The 27788-nt window shown below is 60.0% G+C and overlaps 2 protein-coding genes across 4 annotated transcripts; both read right to left on the bottom strand.

Annotated features, from left to right (window-relative positions):
* Window positions 1–49: 49 nt before the first annotated feature.
* NHERF1 (NHERF family PDZ scaffold protein 1) lies at window positions 50–9675 on the bottom strand. Its single transcript, XM_058038788.1, has 6 exons — window positions 9241–9675; window positions 3267–3428; window positions 2389–2542; window positions 1845–1885; window positions 1210–1311; window positions 50–1104 (listed from the first exon to the last, which is right to left on the bottom strand). Exons 1-6 carry the CDS (start codon window positions 9631–9633, stop codon window positions 952–954), a joined length of 1005 nt encoding a protein of 334 aa, XP_057894771.1. The 5' UTR covers window positions 9634–9675; the 3' UTR covers window positions 50–951.
* A 2009-nt stretch (window positions 9676–11684) lies between these two features.
* Window positions 11685–27508, bottom strand: RAB37 (RAB37, member RAS oncogene family). 3 transcript variants are annotated; one of them, XM_058039070.1, is made up of 10 exons: window positions 27438–27508; window positions 21576–21686; window positions 17418–17528; window positions 15377–15418; window positions 15164–15230; window positions 15026–15078; window positions 14468–14533; window positions 13580–13636; window positions 13238–13314; window positions 11685–13129 (listed from the first exon to the last, which is right to left on the bottom strand). In XM_058039070.1, the coding sequence occupies exons 1-10, from the start codon at window positions 27495–27497 to the stop codon at window positions 13024–13026; spliced, it is 750 nt and encodes a 249-aa protein (XP_057895053.1). In that variant the 5' UTR covers window positions 27498–27508; the 3' UTR covers window positions 11685–13023. The 3 variants fall into 3 exon arrangements, with proteins under 3 accessions (XP_057895053.1, XP_057895054.1, XP_057895055.1); XM_058039071.1 differs by lacking the exon at window positions 17418–17528; XM_058039072.1 differs by lacking the exons at window positions 21576–21686; window positions 27438–27508 and adding an exon at window positions 19363–19435.
* Between the last annotated feature and the right edge of the window lie 280 nt (window positions 27509–27788).

The following is a 27788-nucleotide window of genomic DNA, read 5'->3' on the forward strand; positions in this document are numbered from 1 at the left end:
CCCTGCACCCTCTCAGGCTCTGGAAGGATTTAGCCTTAAACCAGACTTGTGAAGTCAGAAAGGTTTATTCCAGTAAACAGAATTTCTCTTGAGCTCAACAGTACAACAACACCTGATTGCAGCACATGGAAACAAAACATCCACAGGAAGAATTTCCACAAAATACAGGTTAAAAAAAAGTAGATGTGATTGGAAAAACACTCATTTCAGAAAAAAACCTAAAAGTCTGTGAGAAGCTTTTAAATTAAACAGTGTTGGATTCAAACCCTGATTTGCTCTGTCTCCGGGAGTGTGCAGGAGCAAAGGAGACTATTATTGCTTGCTGTGCTGGCTCCAGACACCCTCTCCTCTCCCAAAATTTGCCCCAGGGCAGGGTGCTGGGCACTCCCCAGTGCTGGGCACCCATACCCCTCCTTGCAGCTGCAGAGGCAAAGGGACAGGGTCATTGTGGACGGAGCTTGCCAGGCCAGGGGGAAATGCCCTGGCTGTGGTCAGTGGCTGGGCAGGTGGGGTTTGGGAGAAGACATTAAAGCCTCAGGTTTTACAGCTAAAGGGTAATTTGGGGGAGGAGGGATCTCAAACAGAGATGAGGTTTGGGGTGGGGGAAGAAACAGGGAACGGTGGGGACCAGGAGTGTTGGGCATCAGGCCACCCCAAACCCTTGATCCCTCCCAAACCCTTGCTTGTGCTTACCAGGGTGTGCAGGGCTTCAAGGCAGGGCTGGAGGAGCACCCTGGGGATGAGCTTTCGGGAGGGGGCACCCCCAGCACCCCCGGGCCAGAACGCCTCTGCAGGGATGCTCACTGGCCACCAAGCCCAGCTCTTGGGTCAGGGTGGAGGGAGCAGCCCCACATCTGTACCAGGAGCCCCGGGCAGGGAGGAGAGGAGTGCAGGAGAGGTGGGTATGGGGCTGGGGGGGGTCTAGAAGACACCCACCCTGCCTCAGGGCCTTCACAGGTTGCTGAACAGTTCGTTTTTCTTGCTCCAGTCCATCTGGGGTGCCCTCTTGCTGGTGCGCTTCTGGTGCGCGCGCTCCTTGGCCACGGCCAGCGGGATGTCGAGGTCCAGCAGGGAGCCGGACGCGGAGTGGCGTTTGTCACCGTCCTGTGGGTGTTTGACACCGGCTGGGGCTCAGAGGGGCGTCAGCCCCACGGCTGGGCGGGGGTAACCCAGGCCCAGGCACCGCCTCCCCCACGCTCCCGGCCCTACCTGGCCGCGGCTCTCGCTGGGGCTCGGCGGGGACACGGCCGGGGCCGCGGGGCTGGGCGGGCGCTGCGACACCGGCACCGGCGGCGGCTCGGCCCCGTTCTCCTGAGGGGAGCAGGGACACGGCGTGAGCTCCAGCCCCGGGGCCTGACAGCGGCCTCCAGAGCCGCAAACCCCACCCAGGGGGCCGTGAAATCCGTCCTTGCTGCGCGTAATCCCCGGCAAGCTCCAGGCACATAAATACCTCCAGCGCTGCCCATCGGGGCGGGCAGGGATTAAACCCCGGCCTGACTGCCCTGGCTTTAGCAGGGGGAGGAGGAGGAGGAGGAGGAGGAGGGTGGCTGCAGGGCTGGGTGCTACTCCCCTACTGCAGCACAAGGGCTCCCAGCCCTAGAGTATCAGAAGGCAAAAGAGAGCAGGAAAACAGCCACCTCCATCAAACTCAGCACCACAAACTGAGTTTCCCCTTCCTGGAGGACACCAGGTCCCTTCCCAGTGGCACCAGCTCTTGTGTGGCAGGCTGAGACCACTGCGGTATCTGGTGGCATCCCCCGCCCATGGGCACAGGGGACATGAACAGGAGGGTCCCTGACTGGAGATGGGCATACATGGAATTAAAATGAAGACAAGGCTCTTACCTTCCCTATGTCACCATTGGCTACTGGTTCTGGCAAGGGACCTGTGGGATAAGGACACAGGGTGAGGATGTGTTTGCTTTGTCCCCTTGCCAGTGGAGGGCAAGCCAAGGCTGCACATGGCCAATGCTCACACAACACTGCCCAGGCTCTGGCCAGGTCCTGAATGTTTTAACCACCCGCTGCAGCCAGCCCCGTGGCACAGGGGAATGGTGGCATCCACGTGATGGCAGCTGCGATGTGGAGCCCAGTGAGACCCCCTCCCCATCCTCCTGGAGAGCAAAGGGCAGCTGATGCCTGTTTGCTGCCCAGGCCATAAACCCTGCCAAAGTGCAACCCAGGGCCATAAACCTGCCCACGTCAGCCCCATCAGCCCTGCATGGGGCCCTTGGCTAAGCAGGGAGACGCCAAAGCCAGGTAATTCTGCTTGGCCCCAAGGTGATAAGGCCACCTCCCAGGGCTCAGCACCCTTAGGTTTGGTGAGAAGGTGACACAGAGCCGCCAGAGGGGGCACAAACCCCTCCCAGAGGCACAGTCCCCAGCCCACCTGTCAGGTGCTGCTCTGAGGGCACCACCTTGCACTTCTTGAAGAACTCATCTGTGAGGATGTCCACCACCAGCAGCCTGGTCTCGTCACCACTGGCCTTGATGGCTGCCACCACGTCACTGTGCTGCTTGCCCTCCATGCACACACCATTCACCTGCAGGTACACATCACCACTGGAGCTGGGGGACATCCATCCCTCACAAGCACCATGCAGGGGTCAGGTACCAGCCTTGGTACCACTCATAATCCCAGCACAGCCACCCCATAGCCCCCACAGGCATTCATGGCCTCACAGGGATTAGCAGTGAAGCCAGAAAAAAAACTCATTAAAAGCAGATTTTCCTCTGAGTAATTGGCATGGGGTCAAATGGGCAAAGCTGGCAGGGAACTCCCAACAGCACATGGACCTGGGGCTGGCTCAAACCCTTGTGCCAAGTGATGGTCTCCAGAAACCCCACAAGCTTCACCCCAGAAGAGGCAGCAGCCCCACACCCCGGTGAGCAGCAGGGCTGGGGCTCAGCCGGTCCTTGCTCTCATGGATCCTCATCCCACGCGGCACAAACCTGAGCTCATCCCCACCCCGGTCACACCTGACAGCAGGAGTCGCCCTCATCGTGCACCTTGTCCCAGCCTGTGCCACCCCAGGGGATCCCCGGGGACAGTGCCACTGCTCATTAACCCGCAGACAGCTCATTAGTGCCCAGTGCCAGCCCTCCCCAGCGCTGCACCCGTGGGTGGGGACCGGCAGGCTGGCGCAGGTTGGGCGGCTGTGCCGTGAGTCACCAGCGGCAGCAGGGACACCGTGTGCTGCCTCCCAGGCTGTGGGGGAGTGCCAAGGCTCCCAGAGAGCCCCCCAAGCCCCCCTGGCCCCAGCACACCTCGATGATGCGGTCCTGGGGGGCCAGCCCCGCCGCCTCGGCCGGCGAGCCGGGGTCCACGGCGCGCACGTACTGCCCGGGGCGGCTCTTGTCACTGTGCAGGTTGAAGCCGTAGCCATCGGGGCCCTTCTTCATGTGGCACAGCCGAGGTCTCAGCTCCTCCTGCAAAGGGAACAATCTGTGGGTGAACTGCTCCCGGACCCCCAAGGACAGCAGCAGGAACCCCAGAGAGCTGCTGGAGCACCAGGGACACCACCTGTGGGCACTGACACCTCAAGACATCATGCAGGGTGCCAAACACCCTATGACGCTGGGCTCCAATTAATTAATTAGGTTCAGGGCACGCTAATTGCAGTGAAACATTGAAGAAACTTGTTATTATAGGTGTGTTCCCAGACCACACTCTTCCTTTTGGGACCAGGGCTGCAACTGCCATGAAGGTGGAGGAGGAAACCCAGCCCAGGTGGCCGGGGAGCACTCCCACTCCAGCCCATCCACTGGGAAGCTTCGGCCACTGGAGAGGTCTCAGGTGCTGGCACGGATCCCCTGCATCACCCCCCTGCCAAGTGCCCCTCCCCATGGCAAACCCAGCCATGGGCTCAGCCCAGAGCACCCCACAGCCCCTGGCAGCAGGGCAGGGGCACGCAGGGCTCAGGAAGGGGCACACAGGGCTCAGGAAGGCAGCTGGAGCCCAGATGGAGCAGCTGTAATGCCGAGGCACCTCCATGCCCCAGCGTGACCTCCCAGGATTGCAAAACAGAAACCAGCTCCACTGGGGCGGCGTGACTGCGACGTTCCCCTCCCCAGGAGGCCACACCCAGCTCATCTGCACCTGGTTTCACCTTGACCCGTGGGTCCACCAGTAGCTGGAGCCAGGGAGCCCCACTGGGGCAGCCACACTCGGCCCCCCTGGTGCCCTCTAAGCTCCCCACGCAGTGAGCAGCAGGAAGAAGCAGGAGCATCCCCAGGAGCCTGGCACACAGGAACTGCCCTTGCTCAGCCAGCAGGGAGTGGGATGTCCAGGAAGCATCAGAGGAACCAGGTGACATAAACCAGACACCTGCAAGTCCCACTGTCAGAACTGCTCTGACCCTAGCACCCAATACCACTTTTACAGTTTATATATTAAATGGTTTGATCCCACCTTGATCACCAGAACCTGGGCTCTGGTTGGGCTCTCCCAGCAGCCAAGGCTCACTCAAACTGCCAGAATATTCCTCACCAAGGGGGTGTATTTAATCTTTCATCTGAGATGATTTTTTCTCTGTGGGTGCCCATAGCATCACTGAGGACAGGCACTGCAGGAATTTGCCCTCCCACACCTGCACCAGGGTGCTCTTTACCCCCTGTACAGCTCTCTTGCATCTTGGCACGGAATCACCTTTGCCCACAGCAGGGAACACCTGGGTCCTGGGGTGCTGCCAGCCCATATCTGACACACTGGTGTGGCACAGGGTCCCACACGGGCTGGGGTGACACATTTACAATTGCTAAGCCCAGCGCTGCAATAAAGCCCTGATAAAGCCCCATCCTCTTGCACAACACCTTCCTTCGTGGTCAAGGCTGGCCACCACCCCAGCAGCACCTGACAACGCCCTGGGAAGGGAGGTGCAGGCAGCACCCAGCACATCTGCCACGAGGGAAGGTGATCCCCAGATGCCTCAGCCCTGGCATGCAGGACTTGCTCTCCACGTGTGCCAGCTGCACATGCCCCATGCAGCAGCCCAGCTGTGGGTTCCCTGCCTGGGTGGAGCATTGTGACCCCCTCGACTTCGCCCCTTCTGCCCTCCCCATCCCCACGCCGTGCCCAGGTGGCAGCAGGTTCTCAGGGTGTGACAGCAGAAATCCCAGGCAACGCTGGGGACAGACAATACCCAAAATAATGACAAAGGGCAGGAGCTGCTGGATGAAGGTGGCACCTCCCCAGACCCCTGCCCTGGCTCAACCCTGAGCAAGGGTTCAGGCTCTGGAGCAGCTCTGTGGGGCTGCTCCACGCCGATAGCTCAGGACAAAGCCAGAGGGAGCACCCAGCAAGCGGGGCTGGCAGCGCTCCCGGGCGAGGAGGAGGAGGGAGGGCTCTGCTCCCACCCATACCAACAAAGCCCTGGCAGCCTGAGCCCGCTGAGATGCTGGTGCCATGAGTTTTGGGGGGATGGGAGATCCTGCAGGGTGGACAGATGTCTCAGGACACAGGGACAGGTCACGGCAGCGAGGGAGGCACTGATCCTGCAGAGGCAGCTGGCCAGGGCAGCAGCACTCGCTGCAGGGCAGCCTGGCCAAGCCATGACCCGGCCCCCAGCAGCCCCCCAGCCCCTCCAGCCCAGCATGCCAGGCTGCCTGACCCTCCCCAAGCCACCAAAACCCTGCAGGCAGCCACCACTCTGCCATCCAGAGAGGAAAACAAATTCTCCTGATCCTCCAGCAGCCGTATCCTGCCCATCCACGGGGTGAGCACCCCATGGCAGTGCATCCTTTCAGCCCCAAAGTCCCCTCTGCGCTGAGTGATGTGAGGCACGGGGGTTTGGGGCCAACAGCCCAAGGATACCCGTGGCTCTGGAGCTGGGAGCTGGGCAGTGGAAATGCCCCTAATTTCTCTAAGCTGCTGCATCCTGTCCTGCAAGGCCAGCAGCTCTCCTGCCGCGCTGGGATTAGCTGGCAGAGCCTTGTTACAAGCAATTACACCCTCAGGCAGGGAGGGCGGTGGGGGGAGCTGCAATCAGCCCTGCAGAGGCGTCCCACGCCTCCCCTCTGACCCAGGGACGGCAGAGAGGTCTCTGTCTGCAGAGATGCCCGCTCGGCATGAGGACTTGAGGAGCACTGCACTGCTGCTCCTACCCTGAAACGGGATTTGGGGCACACCCAGCTGTGTGCTGCTCCCCCGAAGCACCTTCAGCCACCTGGCAGGACCAGCAACCCCAGGATTGTGGGGACCTCAGCTGCACAGCACGTCAGGACTCACACCCCATTTCCCAGACACTCCATAGCGATTCCAGGACAGCTTTTGAAGCCTCAAGTCCCAGGAAATTCCCTGCAGCCCCACAAGCAGCATCAAGCCTGCTGGCGGCAGCAACCTTCCCAGTTACTCAAAGAGAAACACAAGAGCTCTGAGGATGCCTGAGCCAGCAAATTCACACGGGTCCCAAAATCTGGCTCACACATTCGGGCTTCATACAAAGGGGATGCAAAGCAGCCTCCTTTGCAGCATCCCTGTCACGTCCTGTTTGACTGGAGCTGCTTTTCATGCAGCTGCCTTGAGAGGAAATTTAATTCATTTCCTAATTAAACTCCAGCTACCCCAACGCAACGCTCCCAATGCCGGGGGAACTGCTCCCTGTTACACTCTGAAACCCGGCCCTGGGAGGCTCTCCCAGGTTTTACAAGGAGGGATGAGCCTTGCTGGCAGGAAGGGCTCTAATTGAACACCAAATTTGCAAGAGGGCAGCCTGAGGCTGGTAGCAAATGCCTTGCCCTGGTAGCAGAGCACCGTGCAGCTTGTATGAAACTTTCTCAAGCCACTCCCGAGCAGCTGAAGCCTCCGGAAATAAAGCAGGAGGCAGACAAACTGTCACAGCTCTTGGTGGGGGGACACCCCCAGGGCACAGGGCCCCAGGAAATGGGGCTGACCCGAGGGCTGTGAAACTGTCACCACGCTGGCTCAGCACCGCAGACAGGAGGGCATGGACCGGCTTCCCAGGGAGGCTCAAAGCCTCCACCACAGCATCAGGGGGATTTGCACACTCAGGGTTTGATAGGAATGGAAAAGGAGCCTCCCACAACTGCCTCAGGGACCTGTGGGGGTATCTGAGACCCCTGGTAGTCCCAGTCATGCAGGACCCAGAACAGTTTGGAGAGAGAATGGATTCTGCTGGAAGGTGGGAGACATTAAACATTGCTCACCACAAGCAGCTCTCCCAGCTCCTGAGCGTCTCCAGGCTTGTTAAACAAATAAAGGCAAGTCCAGCCCAATAAAGCAAACAGAACTCTGACACGTGCAAATCTCCTCCTTCCCCTGTGATCCCAGGAAATCCTACCAACCCACAGTGATGGGACGGGGCTGCAGGGGGATGGAGCAGCCAGCACTGGGTGCCTGCCAGTGGCCAGAAACAGCCCAGCAGTGTGTTCCTGCCTCACTGGAGAGAAATCCCTTTCTGCCTGCTCCGGCTGGGCTCAGCATCCCACCCTGCTTGCTGGGTGCCTGGCCTGGGCGATGCCTCCAGAGCCACTTTTCCGCTGGGCCCTGCCCCCAGCCACAAGATTTCCTGCTGCTACCTGTTGAGAAACCGTCTGGGGCCTTGTGGCAATGTCACCCCATGTCACCTGCTTCCTGATCTAGTGAGGAGAGAAACCGCTGGCAGTAACCGTGCATGGGCTGTGCCCTGAGCCTGCTCCCCAAAACTGTGGGGAGTCTTCAGCCAAGACTGTCCCCCAAAGCCATGAGGGATCTCCAGCTGGGGCTGTCTCCCAAAATCCTGTGGGGCATCTGCAGCTTCCTAAACTCTTTCCATCACTCCAGCCAACACAGCGAGCAGGCAGCAGTCCCACAGCATGAGAGGGCTCCATCCTCTCCGGGGACTGCACGTCCTTAGCCCCCAAGCTGGGCAGGGGACTCACCTGAGCTGCATTAAGAACATCCCCTTTATTTTTCCCAGCCCATGGAGAGGTGTGGGAGCAGAAGGCAGAGCAGAGTCTCGCTAGCCCCTGGGAGGGAGTGCTGGCACGGTGACACACGGGAGAGCAGGCACGTTCTCCCTGCATGGGGCAGCTCCAGCGCCCAGCACGGGGCCACACGTGAGGGACCTGGGATCACACAGGGGACAGCCAGCAAGACAGCACGGGGACAGAACATGGCTGTTCCCACCCAAATAAGCCCATTAAGGAGGTGCTGGAGTGATGTTTTAGGCAGGCAGTGATGAGAGCTCTGCCTGCAGTGGATCAGCCCAACCAGGGGAACAAGCACAGGCCAAAGTCCCACGGGAGATACAGCTCAAAACCACCTAATCCTCAGCAAAATCCTATGTTGATAGCAGCTCAGCGAGGCACCCAGCTCTTCTTGGGGCTCAGCATCAACACTGGGAAGGCTCCACTACACCAGCCTCTCTGGGAACAGGTCATAAGATTTCCCCAGAAGGTTCCTCACACTGGGAACTCAAGAGGCTGCTGCCCAGGGAGCCATCCACATGTCTGTTGTAACAACAAACACGTCTTTGCTGGGTAAATAAAAAGCAGTATTCTCTCCCAGAGCCCCTAGCGTTTCTTAGGAACCGCTTGGGGCATGAAAGGTCAGCTGTTTCTCAATTCCTCACCTTTCTACATCACTTTGTTTGTGCAACTGCTCACTCCCACGCGTGCTTAAGGCCAACATTCCTGAGTTAGGAAGAGTCTGTGGGGACTGACTGCCGGGATCGAGCCCCCAGCCCGGGAGGAGCTCTGCTATCTCCACTCCACAGCAGGAGCGACTACTCAAAGCACGAGTGACTACTACCAATACCTGCAGCCTAAGCCCCGAACAACCTCTGCCACGGGATTTTCGTTGTATTTTGGGGTGGGTTAGTGCCGGCCCCCCTCAGCCCAGTTCTGGGCTCAAACTCCCTCCCCGTGTTGCTTTCCTCACCCCGTTTCACCGGCCCCGCAGCACAGGACCGAACGGGTTCCGCGGTGGGTCCAACCAGCCCGGTGCGCCCGCCCGCCCCCGCCCGTCACTGGGAGACAGGACCATTTAGAGGAAAAAAAATATTTAAAATAAAAAAGGCAAAGCAGCCGGGCGCGGCAGGACCCGGGGCTTCTGGGGAGCCGCGTTTAAAGCAAAGTAAAAAAAGAAAGACTCGAGACCGAAACCACACACAACGCCCAGGGCGGCCGCGGCTGCCGCTCGCTCGTTTGGAAGGCGACCGCGGCCGGTCGCAACCCCTCCTCCTCGGACAACACCCTCTGCCCCGAAAACCTCCGAGCCCCGCTCCCCCGGCCGCTCATTTACCCGCTGGTCGCCACCACCGGGCTCCCGCGCCGCGGGCTCCGCCGGCACCGGAGCCGCCTGCCCGCCGACCACCGGCGGCTCGGCGCCCGCCCCGCCCTGCTTCGGCAGCTGATCCTCGGCCGTCGAGTCTACGACGAGGAGACTGACGGTGCCGGCGGCGGCGCGGATCCGCTCCACCACCTGCTGATGGCTCTCCCGCTCCACGTTCTCGCCGTCCACCTCCAGCAGCCGGTCCCCAGCGCGCAGCCCCGACCGCTCGGCCGGCGAGCCCGCCTCCACCAGACGGATGAACTGGCCCGGCTTGCCCTTCTCGCCGTGCAGGTGGAAGCCGTAGCCATCCGGGCCGCGCTCCAGGCGGCACAGCCGGGCGGCGGGGCCCGCGCCGCTGCTCATGGCGGGGGAAGCGGCGGAGCAGCAGCGGGCCCGTCCCGCCACCCGCGCTCGGCGCACTGCGCGGCAACGGGCCCGCGGCAGCCTTATATAGGGGGGCGGGGCGCGGGCCCGGCGGCCGCCAATCGGAGCGCGGGAAGGGGTGATGCCCGCCAAATAAGGACAGTGACGGGGCGTGGCTATGCAAAATTTAGAGGTGCGGTTATGCAAATTAGGCGGGTGGGTATGCAAATGTGCTCTCGCCCCGGCGGCGCCGCGGGGTCGCGGCGGCTGCAGCGGGACCGGACCGCTCCCGCCGGGCTCCGACCCTTCCACTGCCCCGCAGCCACCCGAGCCCACCGCGGCAACTCCCGATTCTTGCTGAACTCCCCGCGCCGGGGATCGGCTCTGCCGCCGTCCCGGAGACAGCCCCACCACGGCCGGAGATCGGCGGGACGCTCCCAGCTGTTCCTGCTCCGTGGCACGTCCCGGGTGGCCTCTCGGGGAACATCCATCCCATACCCTCACCCAGTCCTTGAAGGCTGCAGTTGCTCCCAGCGCTTCTCCGACGTAGAGGGTGGAAGGATGCTCGAAGTAAAACAAAAATAAGTGAAATAAAATCCCCAAATCGAAACTGCCCGGGAAGAGGGCAGGTAACTCGTTTTGCAGTGGAAATGAGATGCCAGCCCTGTTCCCCCAGCCGCCCCTGAACCTTGCTCAGCCCTCTGGATCTGATGGCATGAAGGGGGGAAGGCGGAGGGAACCCCAGGGGATTTGCTCTGCCCTGGCTCCGCGTTCTCCGCTCATGGACTGAGAAGCACAAGTAGCTGCAGGGGGTCATGAGCATGTGAGATGCTGGGGTTGGGACTCAGCCGGGACAGAGCAAGGCAGTCACCAGCGTGGGCTGCTCCGGCCGTGCCGCAGGGCTGCTGGTGCCAGGCAGAGCTGGCTCCTGGGACTGTCCCAGAGAGGACAGCACAGAGGTGTCTCCCAGCGCAGGGCCTGGCTGAAGTTCCTGGGCAAAGGTCCTCGGGGCAGCCAGGAGCGAGTTTAACCGAGCTGCAGACCGCAAGCAAGGAGGGCACAGCTGCATACCGCGGCACACGTCTCTCACAAGGCGCTCTGCCCCAAAACCCTGCCCCAAAACCCTGCTCAGGGACCCCAGCGGCCAGAGAAGCCCCGTGTGCTCGGGGGGGCCGCAGCTGCGAGCGCAGGGTGGGCTCATTTGTTTCCTCCACTCGGCTGAGCATTCGCCCGCGGCCGCTCGGCGCTGAGAAAAGCGGCGCACAGGAATCCCACGGCAGCCGGCGGCAAATGCCTTCGCAGGGGAAAACCAGGGCAAGCGTGCTGTGCTACGGCCCCAGGACAGGGGATCTACCGTCCCCTTGGTAAGGGGAGCCCCACAAGCGAGCTCTTTGGAAGGGCAGACGCAGAGCACATTTTGGGTAGCCTGTGCTCAGCCAGGAAACAAAACCCAGCTCCAGCAGGGCTGGTTGGAGCACGGGACCGAGATAAGGAAGAAAGGCAGCAGCAAAGGAAACCGCTAAAGCTGCTTTTGGGTCCAAGAGTGCCTGCGGGATGGCAGGGCACGGGCAGCACCGTCGCGCCCCAGCTGCCTCCTCCTGCCCTTTGCATCTTGGAGTGAAGTTAAAGGAGCTCGGGCAGGAGGGGGGAAAGAGAAAAGAGCCAACGTCTGTTTGTGTTGAAGCCATCCAGCATTTTTTTGCAGACATCAGCCAAGCGGCAGCAGCAATGCCATTGGTGGGAAGACAGAGTTATTTGGGGAATGCTGGACTCCGCACCATGAGAACAGCAGGGGAGGAGGTTGGTTTTAATTTAACAGGCCGTGTTTACTCTTCCCCTGTCACCTTTGGTCGGTGTGAAATGTGCAGTGGGAGCCCCCCCGGCGGGCAGGAAGGGGCCGTGGGTGCCGCCCCGTCCCCACGCTGCCCCCAGGCCCGGGCCGGCCGCTCTGCAGCGCTGTGCGCAGCAGCCTCCCACGGCGCACACCCCGGGCAGGCGATTCTCACGCGATAAACAAGCAGGCAGATGCAAAGCCTCAAAAAATACTCAGCTTTAATCTGTAAACTTGCAAAGAGAGACCCAGGGGCAGAGCAGAGGTGAAGGAGGCACCGGGGCAGGTGAGACACGGGCAGTCAGGTGCAGAGCCAGAGAAGATGCTGATGGGGACAGATGTGCTGGACAGTCCCTGACTCCGATGTGCAGTGCCATACCCTCCACAGCTGCTCTCTGCATCGGTGCTTCAGTTACACAACCAAATATTCACCATCTGACTGCTCAGAGGAGTGGACAGTGTGCTCGAGGGAGCAACAGAGCTGGGCTGAGCACCAGGGATGTCCCTGAGCCCCACCAGCGCCCAGCAGAGCAGTTTGCTGGCTGGAAGAGGCCTGACAGTGGGTTCCAGCTGCTATTTGCCAGCAGCAGGAAGGCGTAGTTGTATTACATGGACAGTGACAGGAGAGAAACCCAGCCTGGCCTGGGAGGCAGCAGGGCTGAAGCATTGCCCCAGGTGATGCCATCATGGGCATCTCCTGCATGAGGCTGGAGATGGTTCAGTCTGGAGGCATTGAAATGAAAAAGCCTTTTCTTGTTAAAAAAAAAATAAATTCTATAATTTCTGTGGCTACAACATGGGGGAAGCAAAGTTTTTCCAAATTGCTGTGTGTACCAGAAGTGCCCCAAGCATTGCTCAGATGCTCCCAGGGGAATTTTATTTCTCACACCAGCTGTGTGGGCAGGGAGCAGGTTTGGCTGGACCCTTCCCCATCCCAGCCCTTCCCTCGAGCAGAGCCAGGACACAATGGGGACATCGTTGCATTTGTGGTGGCAGGAGGATAAAAGGCATTGGCAGCAGCTGCAGAAATGAGGAGCCACAGGCGAGCGTGGGCACTGGGGTGTGGGGCAGCCTGGGGAGACAGAGCTGAGGATCCTTGGAGGGAAGCCAGAGCCTGGCAGCACCAGGGACAAGGGGGCTGGACCAGGCCCTTCCAGTTGGACAACAGCAGCACTGTGAGCAGGAAGAGCTGCAAGGGAGGCTCATCCATGGCACAGCTCCTCCAGCTGCTCCAAGGATCCCTCAGTGAGGTGTGTGGCTGTGTCCTGCACCCTGCTCCAGTGGTGGAAGTGATGGGTCACCCTGGCTTGCTGGCCTGGCTGGCAGTCACCACACCATAGTGATTCCCACGATGGCACAGAGGTCATTGCTCTGCAGGGCAGCAGGATCTGAATCCTGGCACCAGGTCAAGGGCCCTCCTCACGCACTCTGCTCCACTGCACTGTGCCATCCACCTTGGCTTGTCAGAGCTTGGCTCCCTCCAGTGCTTGAGAGTGGGATAGGGCCCCACTCTGCTCCACACCCGGGCCCCCAGGCCTGCCAGCTCCTCTGGGCCACCCTCAGGAGAAGGCACAGCAGCTGGATTTCTTCTTCTGTGCCTCGATGTAATCGTGGATCTGGAAGTGGGGCTCATCCAGCGGCTGCACCGCGCGCTGCTTCAGCTCCCTGGAGTGGTGAGGCTGTGTTACCCCTCCCAGCTGTGCTGGGGTGTGGGAGCTGGTGGGGCTGCAGGGAACACCTTCCTTGTTCAGTGCCCTGGCCCCAGGTACTCACTTGGCAATGGCCAGGAAGGCCAGCTCCACGTTCATGCCTGTCTTGGCACTCGTCTCCATGAAAGGCACTCCGTACTCCTGCAGGAGCAGCACCACCCCATCAGTGGCTATGCCCAAGGTGTCCTCCTGGCCCTCTGAATCACCCCTGGAGCCTGGACAAGGCTTGAGGGTCACCCCCTCCCTGCCTTGCCCCAGGTTTTGCATGCAAGTGACTGCTGTGCTGCCCTGCAAGAGCCAGGCAGGCCTGGGCACTCAGAGGGGATGGCACGGCTGCACGGGGGCCCTGGGTGACCTGAAATTGTCTGGGGGGGCTTAAGTTGGGTTAGACCATAGCACAACTCACCCTGGCCAGTGATGCTCCATCCTCCGTCCTCACAGCTCTCTCGCTGCTCACATCAGCCTGCCAAGGGAAGGGAAATGTCCCCACACACCAGAGCAGCTGGCACCCTGGGCATCTGGCAAACCAGCAGTGTGGGGTGTTCAGGGGGCTGACAGGAATGAGGGGCAGCATGGACCCAGAAGTATCCACTGCCCAGAGAACCTGGGACCTGGTGGCATTGAGGGTATCAGGGGCACCCTGGGGACACTGAGGGCCTGGGACAGTACCTGAGAGCATCCAGGACCCAGGGAGGCTCTGGTACCCTGCTGGGCATCAAGTACCCACCATCATCCAGGATCTAGGGGACATCCAGTCCCAAGGGGAAATCCAGTCGGGCACTGGGCACCCAGCAGCGTCTTTGACTCCTGGAGAGAATCTGGGACCTTGTTGGGCCTTTAGGGCTTGGGGTTACCTGAGGTGCAGGGGTGCATCCAGGCCTGGGTGGGCATCCCGTACCAAAGCATCCCGTTCGAGGAGCGCCCCGTCCCTGGATCCCCAGGCTCGTGCTGCCACCCGCTGGCTACCGGGGACACTGCCCTGGCCGAGCCCCGGGGACACTGGGGACAGGGGAACCGCCCCGGGGACACTGGGGACAGGGGAACCGCCCCCGGGGACACTGGGGACAGGGGAACCGCCCCGGGGACATTGGGGACAGGGGAACCACCCCGGGGACATTGGGGACAGGGGAACCGCCCCGGGGACAGAGGAGCCGCCCCTGCGCTCGGCCGGGCCCAGAAAGCAGCAGAGCCCGGCAGAGGGTGCGGGCAGAGCCCCATCCCGGCACGGCCACGGGCACGGCATGGGCACGCACAGCACAGCGAAGCCCCGGGTGCACGGGGACCCTGCACACACCTTATTGCCCAGCAACATGATCACCACGTCCTTCTGCGCGTACTCATGGATCTCCGTCAGCCAGGCCTGTGGGGCAGCAGGACTGTGTCGGGGTGAGGGGTACTCCTGTCCCTCCCAGCTCAGCCCCCCACCCCTCAGTACCCCCTGCCTTCCCTCTCAGCCCTCGCATCCCCTCAGCACCCCCATCTCTCCCCCACAAGGACAGGGATAATGACTTTCCTTGGCACAGGAATTATCCCAGCATCACAGATGAGCAGTCCTGAAAACGCCCTGTCTCCTGGCTACAGCCCAAGCCGTAGTTCACATCCTTCCCAAACCACGTTTTCTCCCTCAGGCATTCACCGTGTCCTCAAACAAAACTCACCCAGCCGTGCAGCACCAGCCAGGTGCCCTGGGATGAGCTCCCAGCAGCTGCTGGCTCTGGCCAGAACAGCCAGTGCTCAGGGGTACAGCAGGCCCCCAGCTGCTCCCACAGCCGGGCAGCCAAGCAGGGCAGCCAAGCAGGGCACCCTCACTCCAGGCCCCGGGAGAGCTCCCCCAGCCCGGGGTGGCACTCACGCGGATGTTGTCGAAGGACATCCTGCTGGTGATGTCGTAGAGCAGGAGCAGGGCTGCAGGGGAACAGGCAGAGGCATTGCTACGCTGCAGGAATGTGCTCTGGATGGCGTCCCCATCCCTGCTGGACCCCAAACTCACCTTGGGCATCCCGGTAGTAGGCGTGGGTGACGCTGCGGAAACGCTCCTGTCCTGCTGTGTCCCAGATCTGCCGAGAAACTGCCCTGGTGAGAGCAGGGAGAGCAACCTCCCCCAGCTGGGTCTGCTCCCGTGGCTCCCAGCCCTGCTGGACCACCACGCTCAGCCTGAGCTGGGTTTCCATCTGGAAGCTTCTGCCCCCCTCCCAAAGCTCACCTGCAGCTTCACCTTCACACCGTCCACGGCCACCACTTTGTTCTGCAGAAGACAAGGAGAGCAGGTTTATCAGCCCAAAGCATGTCCTGGTGCATGTGCCAGCCAGCCCTGGCACTGAGCTGGCATTCCACAGCCCCTCAGCCGCTCTGCCTGGGCCAGTGCAAAGAAGCGAGGCTGCCTGTGGGGCTGGACATCGAAGCCTCATTGCCACAGACCGTGATCCTGATTGCTTGGCAGCTACGGGGACATCCCAGAGCAGCAAGCCCTCGAGGCAGAGCGAAGAGCAGCATCAGTGCAGAGGAGACAGCGAGATCCCAGCCTGCCTTGGATCCAGCGCCTCGCTCATCTCCCACAGCCAGAGCCCCTGTCCTTGGCTCCCTAATGAGCACTTAATGACCTTGGCTGCCCAGCAGGTCCCAGGAACGCCGACCTGCTCCGGCTCCTGCTGGGAAGCTCTGGGATTGCAGCAGCCCCGGGAAGCTGGCAGAGCTGTGGAAGTGGGGAAGCATGGATGAACCACACATAATTTTGCGTTTATTATTAACATGTTGGTGTGCTTTTATGTTTGCTCACCAAAAAGCCCTGATCTTTCTGACAGGACTCTTCAGTTCCATGTGCTGAGGAACCACTGCTGCACTAAAAATATAGCCTGTTTGCAGTAATTTAAGGGGTTTGGATGCTACAAACTGCCTGGGCATGTGCACTGGGTGATGCTGGATGTCCTGCTCAGGTTTTCTTGCTGGTGGAGCCTTGCTTGGTTCTTAAAGGAGGTAGAAAACACTGAGCTGGAGGGGCTGCATGTAGCACACAGCTGTATCCAGCACGGCAGGAGGAAATCTCCTGGGTTGGGTTTGCAGCCAGGCTGGGCTGGGACCAGGAAAGGAAAGAAGCATTTCCAATTGAGTTGGGAAGGCAGCTATTGAGGCTTAAGCAATCGCTGTTCTCATCTTTGAAGCACAGGGGCTTCTCTCCAGAGGCCAGAAAAATGAAAAGCAAAAACTACTGAAAAGCTATTTTAAGACTTAAAGAATCATACTTGGAGTCTGGAAAGAGAAGACCCCTATAAATAATTTGGTTGCCTGGAATTGTTTGAAATGGAAATTCAGCCCATGTGGTGATGACAGCATTTGAGCAAATGGGCTGGATAAAACAAAAACATGGCCCAGGAGACTCTGGAGATTCCCTAGAGCAGTGAGCCATGAGCTGCTGGAGGGGATGCTTGCACGAGGCAGAGCAGGCACCTGCGGGCTGGCAGCACCTCTGGGAGAGCAGCACTGAGCCCGGCAGTGGGACACGGCAGATTTTCCTCCTTTCATGACTTTATCATAAGGACAGGCCTCGTGGCCTCCTCCAACCAAACCCACAGCCACGTCTCTCCCCCAGCCCCTGATCACCAAGGCCCAGGTTCCAGCAGAAGCCAAAGGCAGCTGGGGCAGCAGAAGGGGCAGCAAACAGGAGCAGCTGCGGGGGCAGAGGAAGCTCTGACCGCACTCGACACGAGCCGGTGGCTGTGGGCAGAGCCCTGCCCGGGGACACCCCCGTGGCTTCCTTCCTGCTCTGCCTGTGCTCAAACAGCTGTGCCTCCCTGGGCGCCCTCAGAAAGATCCTGCAGCTGAAATTTGGTGAGCAGACAGCAGTGTGGGGGTTTAAACAGCCCAGTTCAGCCCTTCTCAGCAGCCCATTTCAGCCCTTTCAAGGCATGAAGTTACAGCAACCCGTGTTTGTGCCCCCCCAGCTATTGGCTTTGGCCTGCATGGTGGAGGGTACTGGCTGCCCAGCACACACCCCCAGACCATGAACACAGCTGGGATGGGCTAAACCTCGACCCTTTGCTGATTTAAAGGTAAGAGGCAACAGTACCAGTGGGCTTTTCTGTCTGTTACTGCTCTCCCAGGGAAGGGTTCCGGCAAGAACCTGCAGCTGGTTGGAAGATAACTGGAGGTACAGAGGCTGCAATCCCCCGTTCTCCCTGCCCAGCACCCTGTCCTGGCCAAGGTGCAGGTGGAGGGGGGCGAGGGGCTGGACTCTGCGGTGGTCTCACCCGGAAATCTATGCCCACGGTGGCAATGAACGTCCCGGAGAGAAAGGCCCCGTCTTTGAACTGGAGCAGGAAGCAGGTTTTCCCCACGCCCGAGTCTCCAAGCAACATCACCTGCAAGATGGGCGCAGGGAGAGAGGTCAGCAGGACGGGGGGGAGCAGCAGCCCTGGCTGGGGCCGAGCCCGCCCCGGTTCCTCCTCTCCCCGGGGCTGCTCCCGGTGTGCCTGCAGAGCCCCCGGGGCCGGCTGTGGGGGGAGCCCTGAGGGTGCGGCCAAGCAGCGCCCGGCCAGGAACGAGGGGGAGAGCCGCTGTGAAAACCAGTACTGCAGCGAGAAGAGAAATCTCCTCGCCAGGCCCTAGAGGCTCCTGGAGAAGCAGCCACAGCTCCCAAATGGTGCAGACACCCACGCCCTGCCCCTGGCCCGGGTGTGCCCAGCCCTGGGGCTGATGCACGGCCTGGGCAAACCCCGCGTGTCCGGGACTCTCTCCCCGCCGGTGCCTGCTGCGGACACCAAAGCAAACACGGTGCCTTTCCCCTCCTGCTAAGCAAACAGGATCGGCCCAGGCTCTCCAGCCACTCCAGCACCACTGGCCTCAGGCAGGGAGCAGCCCAGACCAACGCTGGGCTCCACAAGCACAGCCTTTCCCAATGCTGCGTTCTTTCTGCCTGCCTGCAGCAACCTGCTCCTGCCCAGCAATCATTAACCTGACTGCATCATTTTTCAGCCTCATGAAAAATATCAGTGAGCAGGACTTCAGCAGGAAGGTCCATGCCTGCATGGCCACCTGACAGGATGCTGGAGCTTGCAAAGTAAACCTCTGCAGCCCTGCTGCCCCCTTCCACAGGGATGGCACAGCAAATGCCAAAGCTGGGGGCTGGAAATGCTCTGCCTCCTGCTACCACTTTGCTGGTCAAATCTTCCCCAGGACTTATGGGGAGCTGGGAACACTGCTCAGTTCTGCCTCCACCTCACTCTAGACCACGCTGAAAACTGCTTTTCTCCCTCAAACATGGAAATTGTCCTCCATGAAGAGGAGTCAGAGAGGGGAGGATAAAAGCAAAGGAATAAAAGCAGTTTAGAGAAGGTGACAGCGTGCAGGGCCACTTTGGAGCTGGCTCAGTGAGGCAGCAGGGGGTGTCGGGGCTGACACCGTCAGTGCTGGGCTCAACCTCAGGCTGTAAATGAAATTTTGGGGTAAAAGGTTCCTCAGTCCCGTGCTTGCCCTGAGCTGCTCGGATGAGGAAGATGCTTCTTGGGGCAGCCCTTGCCTGGGCTGGGGTGGGGAAGAGGGGGGCACTCAGGAAGGGGGGGTGAAGGGGGCCCTGGGCTGGATCCAGGGCTGAAATGCTGTTCCCACCTTGGAGCCCTTGGGGTGCTGCAATGGCCCGGACGGGGCCCTGCTCCCCCTGCCCTGTGCCATGGGGGTCACCGGTGTGGGGCTGGCAGGAGCCCCTTGCCCTGGAGAAGGTCTGGCGGGCGTTCAGAGCTCGGCCCCGCTCCTCTTGCCCCGGGAGCCCCCCAGAGTCCCGCTCCTGCCGCTGGTCCCTCCTGTGCTACCTCCTATGGAGAGGAGATGGCCGCCCCATCTGCACCTCCCGGGGAGCAGAACCCCAATCCCGGCGGCACCGGGGGCTCCCGGGAGCAGAACCCCAATGCCGGCTGCCCCGGGGGCTCCCGGGGAGCAGAACCCCAATCCCGGCGGCACCGGGGGCTCCGGGACAGAGGAGGGCTGGGGGGATCAGCTGCGGCTGCCGCCGCCTTCCCTTCCCCGTTTCGCGGCCGCTTCCTGGGCGCGATCGCAGCAGCGGAGGAAGCGGGCGGCCCTCGGGACCCTTCCTAAACCCTGCACCCCTCCTGGTCTCCCGCAAGCCGGGGGGCGAACCCAAACCTTCCCCTGTGGCGGAGCTCGGAGGCTCCATCCCCGCTCCCTCCGCTCCCCTCGCACCTTGCCGGCCAGCTGGTGATCGCGGGGCAGGGCCGGGGGCTCCCCGCTGCTCTTCGGGGGGTCCCCGCTGCTCTTCGGGGGGTCCCCGCCGCCCCCCGCGGTCTCGCTCCCCGCCGCCCCACCGGGGCCGCCCATGGCGCGTCCGAGCGGAGCCGCCGAGTCCCGGCGGGAGCTGCGGCCCCACCCGCCTTCCTCCTCCTCTTCCTCCTCCTCCTCCTCCCCGGCCGATGCCACCCCCGAGGCCGTGCCCCGGCCGCCTCCCTGCCCAGCCCGGCCGCGGGGTGAGGAGGAGGAGGAGGAGGAGGAGGCTGAAGAGTGAGTGGGCACCTGTGCCCCTGCACCCCGCCGGGCTGGGGTTTGCTGCCGGCTCGGCCGCCCGGACAGCGGCAGAGCCCCGGCACGGCCCTGCGGACACGGCCGAGGGCAGAGCAGGAGCCGCTCCCCCCGCACACGAGCAGTCACCCCGTCCCTCACGGTGTGTGCGGTGGAGACCCCGGCGCCACCAAATCCCACAGCAGCCCACCCCAGGGTGAGGGTTTGCCCCCTCTGCTGCAGCCCCAGCGGCGCTGAGCTGGGCCTGGGTGAGCAGCCGGGAGCCGGAGCGAGCGGAGCCGGTGCCGGTGCCGTTCTCCGGGGCCTGAGCTGAGCCGAGCCCGTTCCCCGGCGCCCGCCCCTCACCCGGGGCCTCCCGCTCCCCCGGCCGCTCACAGCCCCTGCATCCTACACCAGCCACTGGGGCCCGGCTCATACTGCACTTCATTTAGGAAAAGGCCAAGCATGGGAATGTGGGAGAATTCCCTGGAGAGGGATGTTGTGTTACCCAAAACCCCACCCCGTAAAACCTCATAAATCCATGAACTACAGCTGGTCAAGGTCTTCAGCCTTACAGGCATCACTTCATGTACAGGAGCCTTGAGCCCTCCCCAGTCTGTTTTCCCAGGAATATTCCATCTCATCTCTCCCACATCAGGGCTAATCTCAGGGCAGCCCCCATCCCTGCTCACAGCACTGGGACCCAGGGCTGCAGGGCTCCAGTGCTGTGCCCCTCTCTGCAATCCAGCTGAAGGCCACGCGTGGCTGCAGGAGGTCCAGTGACAGAGATGCCCTCTGGAATGGCATCCACCTCCTGCACCAGCCAAGCCCTCCTCTGCCCCCCGGGAAACAGAACCTGTATTTCCAGTCCTGTAACTGTGCTCAGACCCAGCCGGGGGATTTATAGTTTATATGTGCTCTTTGGCCAGGAAAGTGCCCACAGCTGGAGCTGGTAGCTTGGAGCTCCTGGAAGTGGCTGAGCTTCCCTGCAGCAAGATGGGGAGGGGGCTGGAAGGATATGGAAACTGTGCTGGGCAGGAAAAACGCCTGGCTGAGCATCACTTCCACACACTGGCATTTGCTCCCAGAGAAACAAGGCAGCCGGGAGCTGGAGGAGATCAGTGGTGAGGCTGAGCCTCCTCTGTCTGCCCATGGCTCAGGCCCCTCAGCAGAGGCACCTTGGCTGCTGGTCCCTGGGCTGCTTGGCCCCAGACCGTCCCCACTGGGGCCACATTTTCCTGCTTCCTTGGCCTGGACTGAAAAGAAAATTCCTGTAATTCCTGGGTAATCTCACCCCCATAGGTACCAGCCCCTTGCTGAGTTCCAGCTTTGTCACAATGCTGAAGGGGTGACAGTCTCTCTGGAGTAGGGTCCCAAGCACTGTGCCTGTCCTGAGCTCGCCCAGGAGAGGGGACACACACATCAGAGCCACTTGGGACCCCAGGCAGCTCTGCAAATAGGAGAGGGGACACACACATCTGAGCCACTTGGGACCCCAGGCAGCTCTGCAAATAGCTCTGGATGGCAGCCGAGTGCTTTTCCCAGCACCGTCACCATCTGCCAGGGCCCCGGGCTGGACACAGGCTGGACACAGGCTGGCATCTCCCTGGCACAGCAGGGCAGCTCCAAGGGCAGCTTCCTGTGTGTGAAGCACAAGGCTGCACTCGGACACGGCCCCACCAAGGGATTTGGAATATGGTGCTTTACCCATCCTGCATCCCTCCCAGCGGTCCAAAGCGTGCCAAGAAGCACACAGCCAAACCAAACTCCTCATCCAGCAGCACCAAAGCAAGGTATCCAATTCTTTGTGCTTACCACGGATTCACGGGTTCTGATTGCCCAGATAAAGCTGCTCCCCAAGGGTGAGTGCACAGCCCAGGGACCAGGGACCGGGCTCTTACCGTAAACCCAATGCCCACAGTGGCAGAGAAGGAGCCAGGAATGAACTTGCCCTGGTCAAACTGGACCAGCAGTGATGTCTTCCCCACGCCACTGTCTCCAACCAGGATTGTCTGCAAGGAGCACAGAAAGAGGCATCAGTGCAGGTACAGGCGATGGGGGAGCTGGGAGCCAGACATTTGGGTGGGTGTGCTGGGGGAATGTGGCAGCAAATGCAGCAGGATCAAGAAGGACCCACCCAGCCCCTGGATCTCTCACATTTGGTTCTGCCACTTGCCCAGAGAGGAATTTCCACCCCTTTGTCCATCTCTGTAATTAATGAAATGTTCTCTGGGATGAGCTTCAGGCCTGAAACCCACTGCACCCTGTCCAAGAGAGGAAAGATGGGAGGGAAAGTAAAGCTCAGGCTGTCATGGAGAGTGAGCAGGAGAGAAGCTCCTACTCCAGCTCAGGGAGCTGCCGGGCAGAAGCAGCCTTGGCTCACGCAGGCCTGCTGGAAAACCTCTTTGGGAGGACTTTGGAGTCACTGGATCAAGTCCAAAACTGTTTAGTAAAGAGAGCAGCTCCTGCAGCTGCTGCACACAGCTGCTGCCACAGCCACACAGCCTTGCCGGGTCACTGGGCTGCCTTTGTGCTGCCTTAATGCCGTGGACCCACAGCACTCCCTCCTGGCAAGGTGATGGCTTTGAAATCATGGGGTGCCTCTGCCTCTCCAGCCTCCCTGGGAAAGCCCAGACTGCTCCCATCCCTGAGCAGCAGGACAGGAGCTGTGCTGGTGTCGGAGCTGTCACCTCTTGAGCAGCTCCCACACTGCCAGTCCATAGCCTTGGTACCCCTGGGGAGCTCATCTTCCCTTCTGCTCCTCGAAAGCCCTGCCCTAAGGGAGACCTGCAGTGCAAACAGAACCCCTCCCTTCCCTCTGCTGGAATCTGGATTTTGTTCTCAGAGCCACTGGCAAACATTCCCATCCTTTCAGGAAACTGAGGCACTTTCAACCCTTTTGCAGGACACAAACTAAAATAAACACTCTGCTACGAACCTTCTATGAACCTTAGAAGTGGTTTGGGCTCTGTCTTTCAGGACAGGGGTGGTCCTGAAGCTGCAGTTCTGGCAATCATGGATTGTCCCCTCTGTTACTGGTCCCCTGTCACCCCTGAGGCTGCAGGGATGAGTCAGTGAGGTGCTGGCACTAAACCCCCCCAGCCTCTGCATCCACCTCTGCTACACTTGGCTGCATCTGTTTTACCCCTGCCTGGTTTGTGTTTGTGCAGCTCCAGCAGCCTTGCTCCATCCTGCAGCACCTCAGCCCTTTGACTCCCCAAAACGCAGGGGAGCCGCTGTGCACACCTGGTCCTGTCCCTCTCCTGTCCCCAAGTGCCCTGGGGTGACACCAATCCCGGCACTACTTCAGGCAGTGCACTTCCCCTTGTGAAACACAGGCTGAGTGTGAAGGAATGTTTAATCAAATGCCTGAACAGCCCCAGCAGAACAAGACCTGATTCCATACACCGGGAGGCCACGTGGGCTCCACAGCCCCTGGTGCCACGATTCCTGCACCCCACAGATCCCAAAGAAGTGGGCTGAAACCAAAAGCCAAGGAGCTTGAGGAGCCCAAACCATGCAGGGATGTGGACTGGCAGGACATCAGCGTCCTGCCTTGCATAAAGCACCACCCCACACCCTGCCTGGAGCTGCTCACAGGTGCTGGTACACCTCAGTGGGCGCTCGCCTCATGAACCAGCGCTTTCCCTTGGAGAGCCCATCCTGTCCTGGGAAGGGCTGAGCTGCTGAGCAGAGCTGTGGGCAGGAGGGAGCCCTGCACTGTGGCTTTCTGATGCAAGGCGAGGCGACTTGGTTCTGAGGAGACAGCACGGCAACCCACTGCCCAGGGTCACTCGGGCCAAGAACACACGCAGACACCAGTATGGTGGACGGTTCAAGACCTTTATTGTCTCGTCTCGTCGGGTTTTATACTGGGAAAGTTTTTTCTCTACGTCAGGGGGTCTTGCCTTACTGTAATTGGTTAGTAAGGAGTAGAAAGTCACTAATGTTAGGGGGGACTACATTCTTGGGTGATCCTTTATCACTGGGCGTTAGGGGGAGAGGAATTCTACTGCTTTCCGTGACATTGCGAGATTTTCCGAGCGCCTGACCCTGTCTACCACACTGCACCTCTGCCAGTGCAGGCTGCTGCTCAGGGCTGTGTGCTGAGAGGCAGCAGCGCCCCGTGCCCAGATCTGCAGCAGAGATTTCTCCCTCCCTCCTCCCTGCCTGGGCTCTTTGCAGGTCAGCTGCGCATCCGGAGCAGCCGCGTGAGCCGGGAGCCGGCACGGGGGGAATGCTGGCAGGCAGAAACCTCTGGGCCAGAGGAACTGGTTCACCCCTTTCCTGGGGGAAATGTCCCTGCCCAAACCCCCCTTGGCTCTTCCCTAGGGAACTCTTCCCTGTGCACAGAGGAGGATATGCCCAGGAGCAGCTGGAGAGGAAAGCACTCCGAGAATTCCTCACCATGGGGCTCCTGCACCTCAGTGCTGTGTAATTTGGTGTTACATCCTATTTCCAGGTAAAATAGTGATGCTGAGATGTGCAACAGGACTGGGTGCACCCTGCAGTGCTGTCTTTGGGAGCAGTTAATGCAGAGAACAACATTAATTATGGAGGGAGAAGAGCTGGCTGGAATGAGCACCAGAAAGCCTCCAGAGCCCAGGGTTTACAGAGAACATGTATAAAAGGCAGATTCCTCTATTAATAATTTAAATGGGATTCATAATAGAGACAACTCATGAATTGCTTCATGACTTAATAATAACAGCAAAATTTGGCCTGGAACAGCCAAGACATAATGCTAATGACTTCAGGAAAAGCTCATGGGCTCCATGGAGGGACAGCACAGTAGAAATCACTGTGGCCTTCCTGGTCACCAAATAAACAAAAAACAAGAACAAAAAGCCCACTGTAGGGAAAATGTTACTTGAAATAGCCCTTGAAATCTCAGGCTGGACATGACTGAGTCATGATAGTAAAAAATTTCCCAGAGACAGAGTTCCATAGCTGTCCTGACTCTTCCCCCACCCTCAGCCACAGACAGACCTCCACACCTTCTTTCTCCCCTCAGGTTTTCCTTTTTTTTTTTTTTTTTGTTTCAGTTTTTTTTTTTGTTTGTTTGTTTGTTTGTTTGTGTTTTTTTTGTGGTTTTTTTTTGTTGTTGCTGTTTGGTGGGGTTTTTTTGTTTGTTTGTTTGTTTGTTTTTTGTTGGTTTGGGTTGTTTTTTTTTTTTTGTTTTTCATTTTTAGGGGCGGTGGGTTTGTTTGCTTTTTTTGTTTTTTCGTGGGAAACTTTAGTAAAACGTTGCAAGATTCCTTTAGGTGCTGCTGATCCTCTCTGCCTGGTGGTGTGGGGATGGAACAGCGCTTTGCCAGAGGTGACCTGACCTCTCCACCACCCCACAGTCCCAGAGAAAAGCAGGTGCACCTTGTGACACCCTCCTGAAAAGGCTTGTCACCCTGACCTGCCTTCGGGGAAGGGCAAATATCCCTCCCTACACCTCGAGTAAGTTTTGGGGCTAATTCTAATGTAGATGGATCACTTCCAGTCAGAGTTGTTGCTGGCTCAGCATGGGCTGCAGGGACAAGGCAGAATAATTCAAACTTCCCATACTTGCAAGGCAAAGAGACATTCTGGTCTAACCTGCCGAGGGAAGAGAGGTTTTGCAGGGCTGTCAGGGCAGCACAGGGAGGCAATGGGTGCAATTCCAGTGCCAGCCAAATGGGAGGAGATCTGGGACAGAGCATGTGGGCTGAGGTTGTCTTCCCAGCTCATTTTCGAGATTAAACATGCAGAACCTGGGCCTGAGCTAAACGTAGCTAATGGAAGCAGCACTGGGAGAGTCTGAGGGTGAAGGCATGTCTGCTTCCAGCCCCTCACCACCCCACTCCTGTGGCCTCTCAGGCTGAGGCTCTCAGTCCTGAGGCTTATTTTTAACCTGCTCTTTATATAAAATTGTGCTGCCTTTCCCCTGCTGCAGGCAGTGCTCCAGGGATGGAGCTGGATGATGCCAGAAGCTGCTGTGTGCCACAGGAACAGCTCAGGGCTGTCCCACCTGCCCAGACACGATTTCACCATGGCCAAGACACTTATACCAGCTTGAGAGAGAGCCTGGAGCCCTCTGCCAGCCTTGGCACAGGCTGGATCTCAGCGCTGCAGAGCTCTAGGGCTGTGCATCAGACAAAAGCTGGCTCAGATGGTGCAGGAGATCCCGGTTTGCAGCCCCCTGTTAACACCTTGGATCAACCACAGACAAGGAGCTCATCCCTCTGCCTTTGGGCCTTGCTCCAGCTAATGGACCCGGGCATCACACAGGAGGAAGAATGATTTGGCAACGGGTCAAACCGCCTGAGAGCAGAATTCATCATTTTGTATCAAGCAAAACTTCTCTGGAACAGCCCAGAATAAACCTCTGCTGTTCCTGCTTTGGTTAGCTCCGGGCCCATTTCCTCCCCAGGTCTGGGTTTAGCCACCAACCAGAAACCATTTAATCCTTGGCTGCAGACTGCAAAGCTCTCTTGAGGTTTTTCAACACATCTGAAATGTGATTGCTTGCTCAGACACAAGATCTAGTGAGGCGTTTGCAGCCTCACTTCCCTGTTTCTGCAAGACAAGCAGCCCAGCCAGGAGAGGCAGAAAAATATCAAGGGAAACAGCAGGGAATGTGGGACTGGGATGGTTATTTGCCTGGGCAATATAACCATTTTCTGCCCAGAGCCTCACCAATGTCATTCCTTAACTGCTGCAGCTGCTTCCTGGAGAAGAGAGAGTTAAGGCTTTGCAAAGAATCAAAGTTTCTCAAGTCATCCCTGGAGGCATGTTCTATGTATTCCATGTAAAACAGAAACGAGAGCTGCTAGTAATTGAAATTTTTCTACTAATCAAGGGCTGGGCACCTTGCCCTGAGTATACAGCAGGATACAGAACAGACTGGGATTTGTGAACAGGATCCACAGAACCCCAGCCCTTCTCCTGTCTTGTGCCACCCCTGATTTTCCCGAGGGAAGCAGTTCCTGCACAGTCACTGGGGACTGCAGGAAAGCAGAGTGAGGACAGCAGGAAGGAATGATGGGTGGCTCTGTGAGAAATCAGCATCTCCTCCATCACTCCAGGAGTTGCAGGGGCAGCGCCTGACTGCAGAGAGCAAAATCCCTGCTGCTGCCGTCCCCGCAGCAAAGCCTGAGCTCCCCACGTCTTGCAGGGACACCAGCAAGCCTGGCCACGCTCCGTGCCATCGCAGTTACAAAACACAGTCCCAGGAGGTACAAACACACAGTCCCAGGAATACTGCAAAAGAGGATTTCAAAGCAAGAAGGGCAGGAATGGACGTCTCTGGGACACGGCTATTTCACGGCAGGAAAGTGCCAGCTCGTTAATCTGCTTCTGGCAAACAGAGCCCCGCGGTCCAGCTGCCCCCGAGCCGCCCTGGGCCTGCCGGGACAGCGGGAGCGGCTGAAGGGCGGTGCGGGCTGTGCCCGGGCTGGCCCCGCTCCAGCAGCCCTGGCTTCCCAAACACGCCGGACCCGGCCACCCCCTGCCCACCGCCAGCCGGGATGCGCTGGGACCGGGGCCGATCCCTGCAGGGGGACAGAGCTGCCGCCGCCCGGGCCGAGGGTGAGAGACGGACCCCGGCGGGAGAGGAGCAGCGAGGAAGGCAGAGGGACGGCATTTGTCGGGAAGTTCAAGCAGAGCGCTGTCCCTTCTCCCCGCTCTGCAGCCCCCTCCCGGGTGCCCCCATCCCATCCCATCCCATCCCATCCCATCCCATCCCATCCCATCCCATCCCATCCCATCCCATCCCATCCCATCCCCATCCCTACCTTGTGCAGCAATGCCTCGTTGTAGCCGTCCCCCTCCGGGCCGGCGGCGCGGGCCCCCATGGCCGGGGGGGTCCGGGGGTGCCCGGGCCGGGCCGGGCCGCCCCTGCAGCACCGCGGGCAGCGCCCGTCCCGCTCAGCACCGCGGGCAGCGCCCGCCCGGTGCGGCCCCGCAGGACAGCGCTGCTCGGTGCGGCAGTGCCCGGCCCGGTTTGGTCCCGCAGTGCCCGGCCCGGTTCGGTCCCGCAGTGCCCGGCCCGGTTCGGCCCCGCAGTGCCCGGCCCGGTTCGGCCCCGCAGTGCCCGGCCCGGTTTGGTCCCGCAGTGCCCGGCCCGGTTCGGCCCCGCAGGACAC

This window comes from Melospiza georgiana, chromosome 21 (assembly GCF_028018845.1).
Source record: "Melospiza georgiana isolate bMelGeo1 chromosome 21, bMelGeo1.pri, whole genome shotgun sequence".
In the NCBI taxonomy this organism is placed as follows: Eukaryota; Metazoa; Chordata; class Aves; order Passeriformes; family Passerellidae; genus Melospiza; species Melospiza georgiana.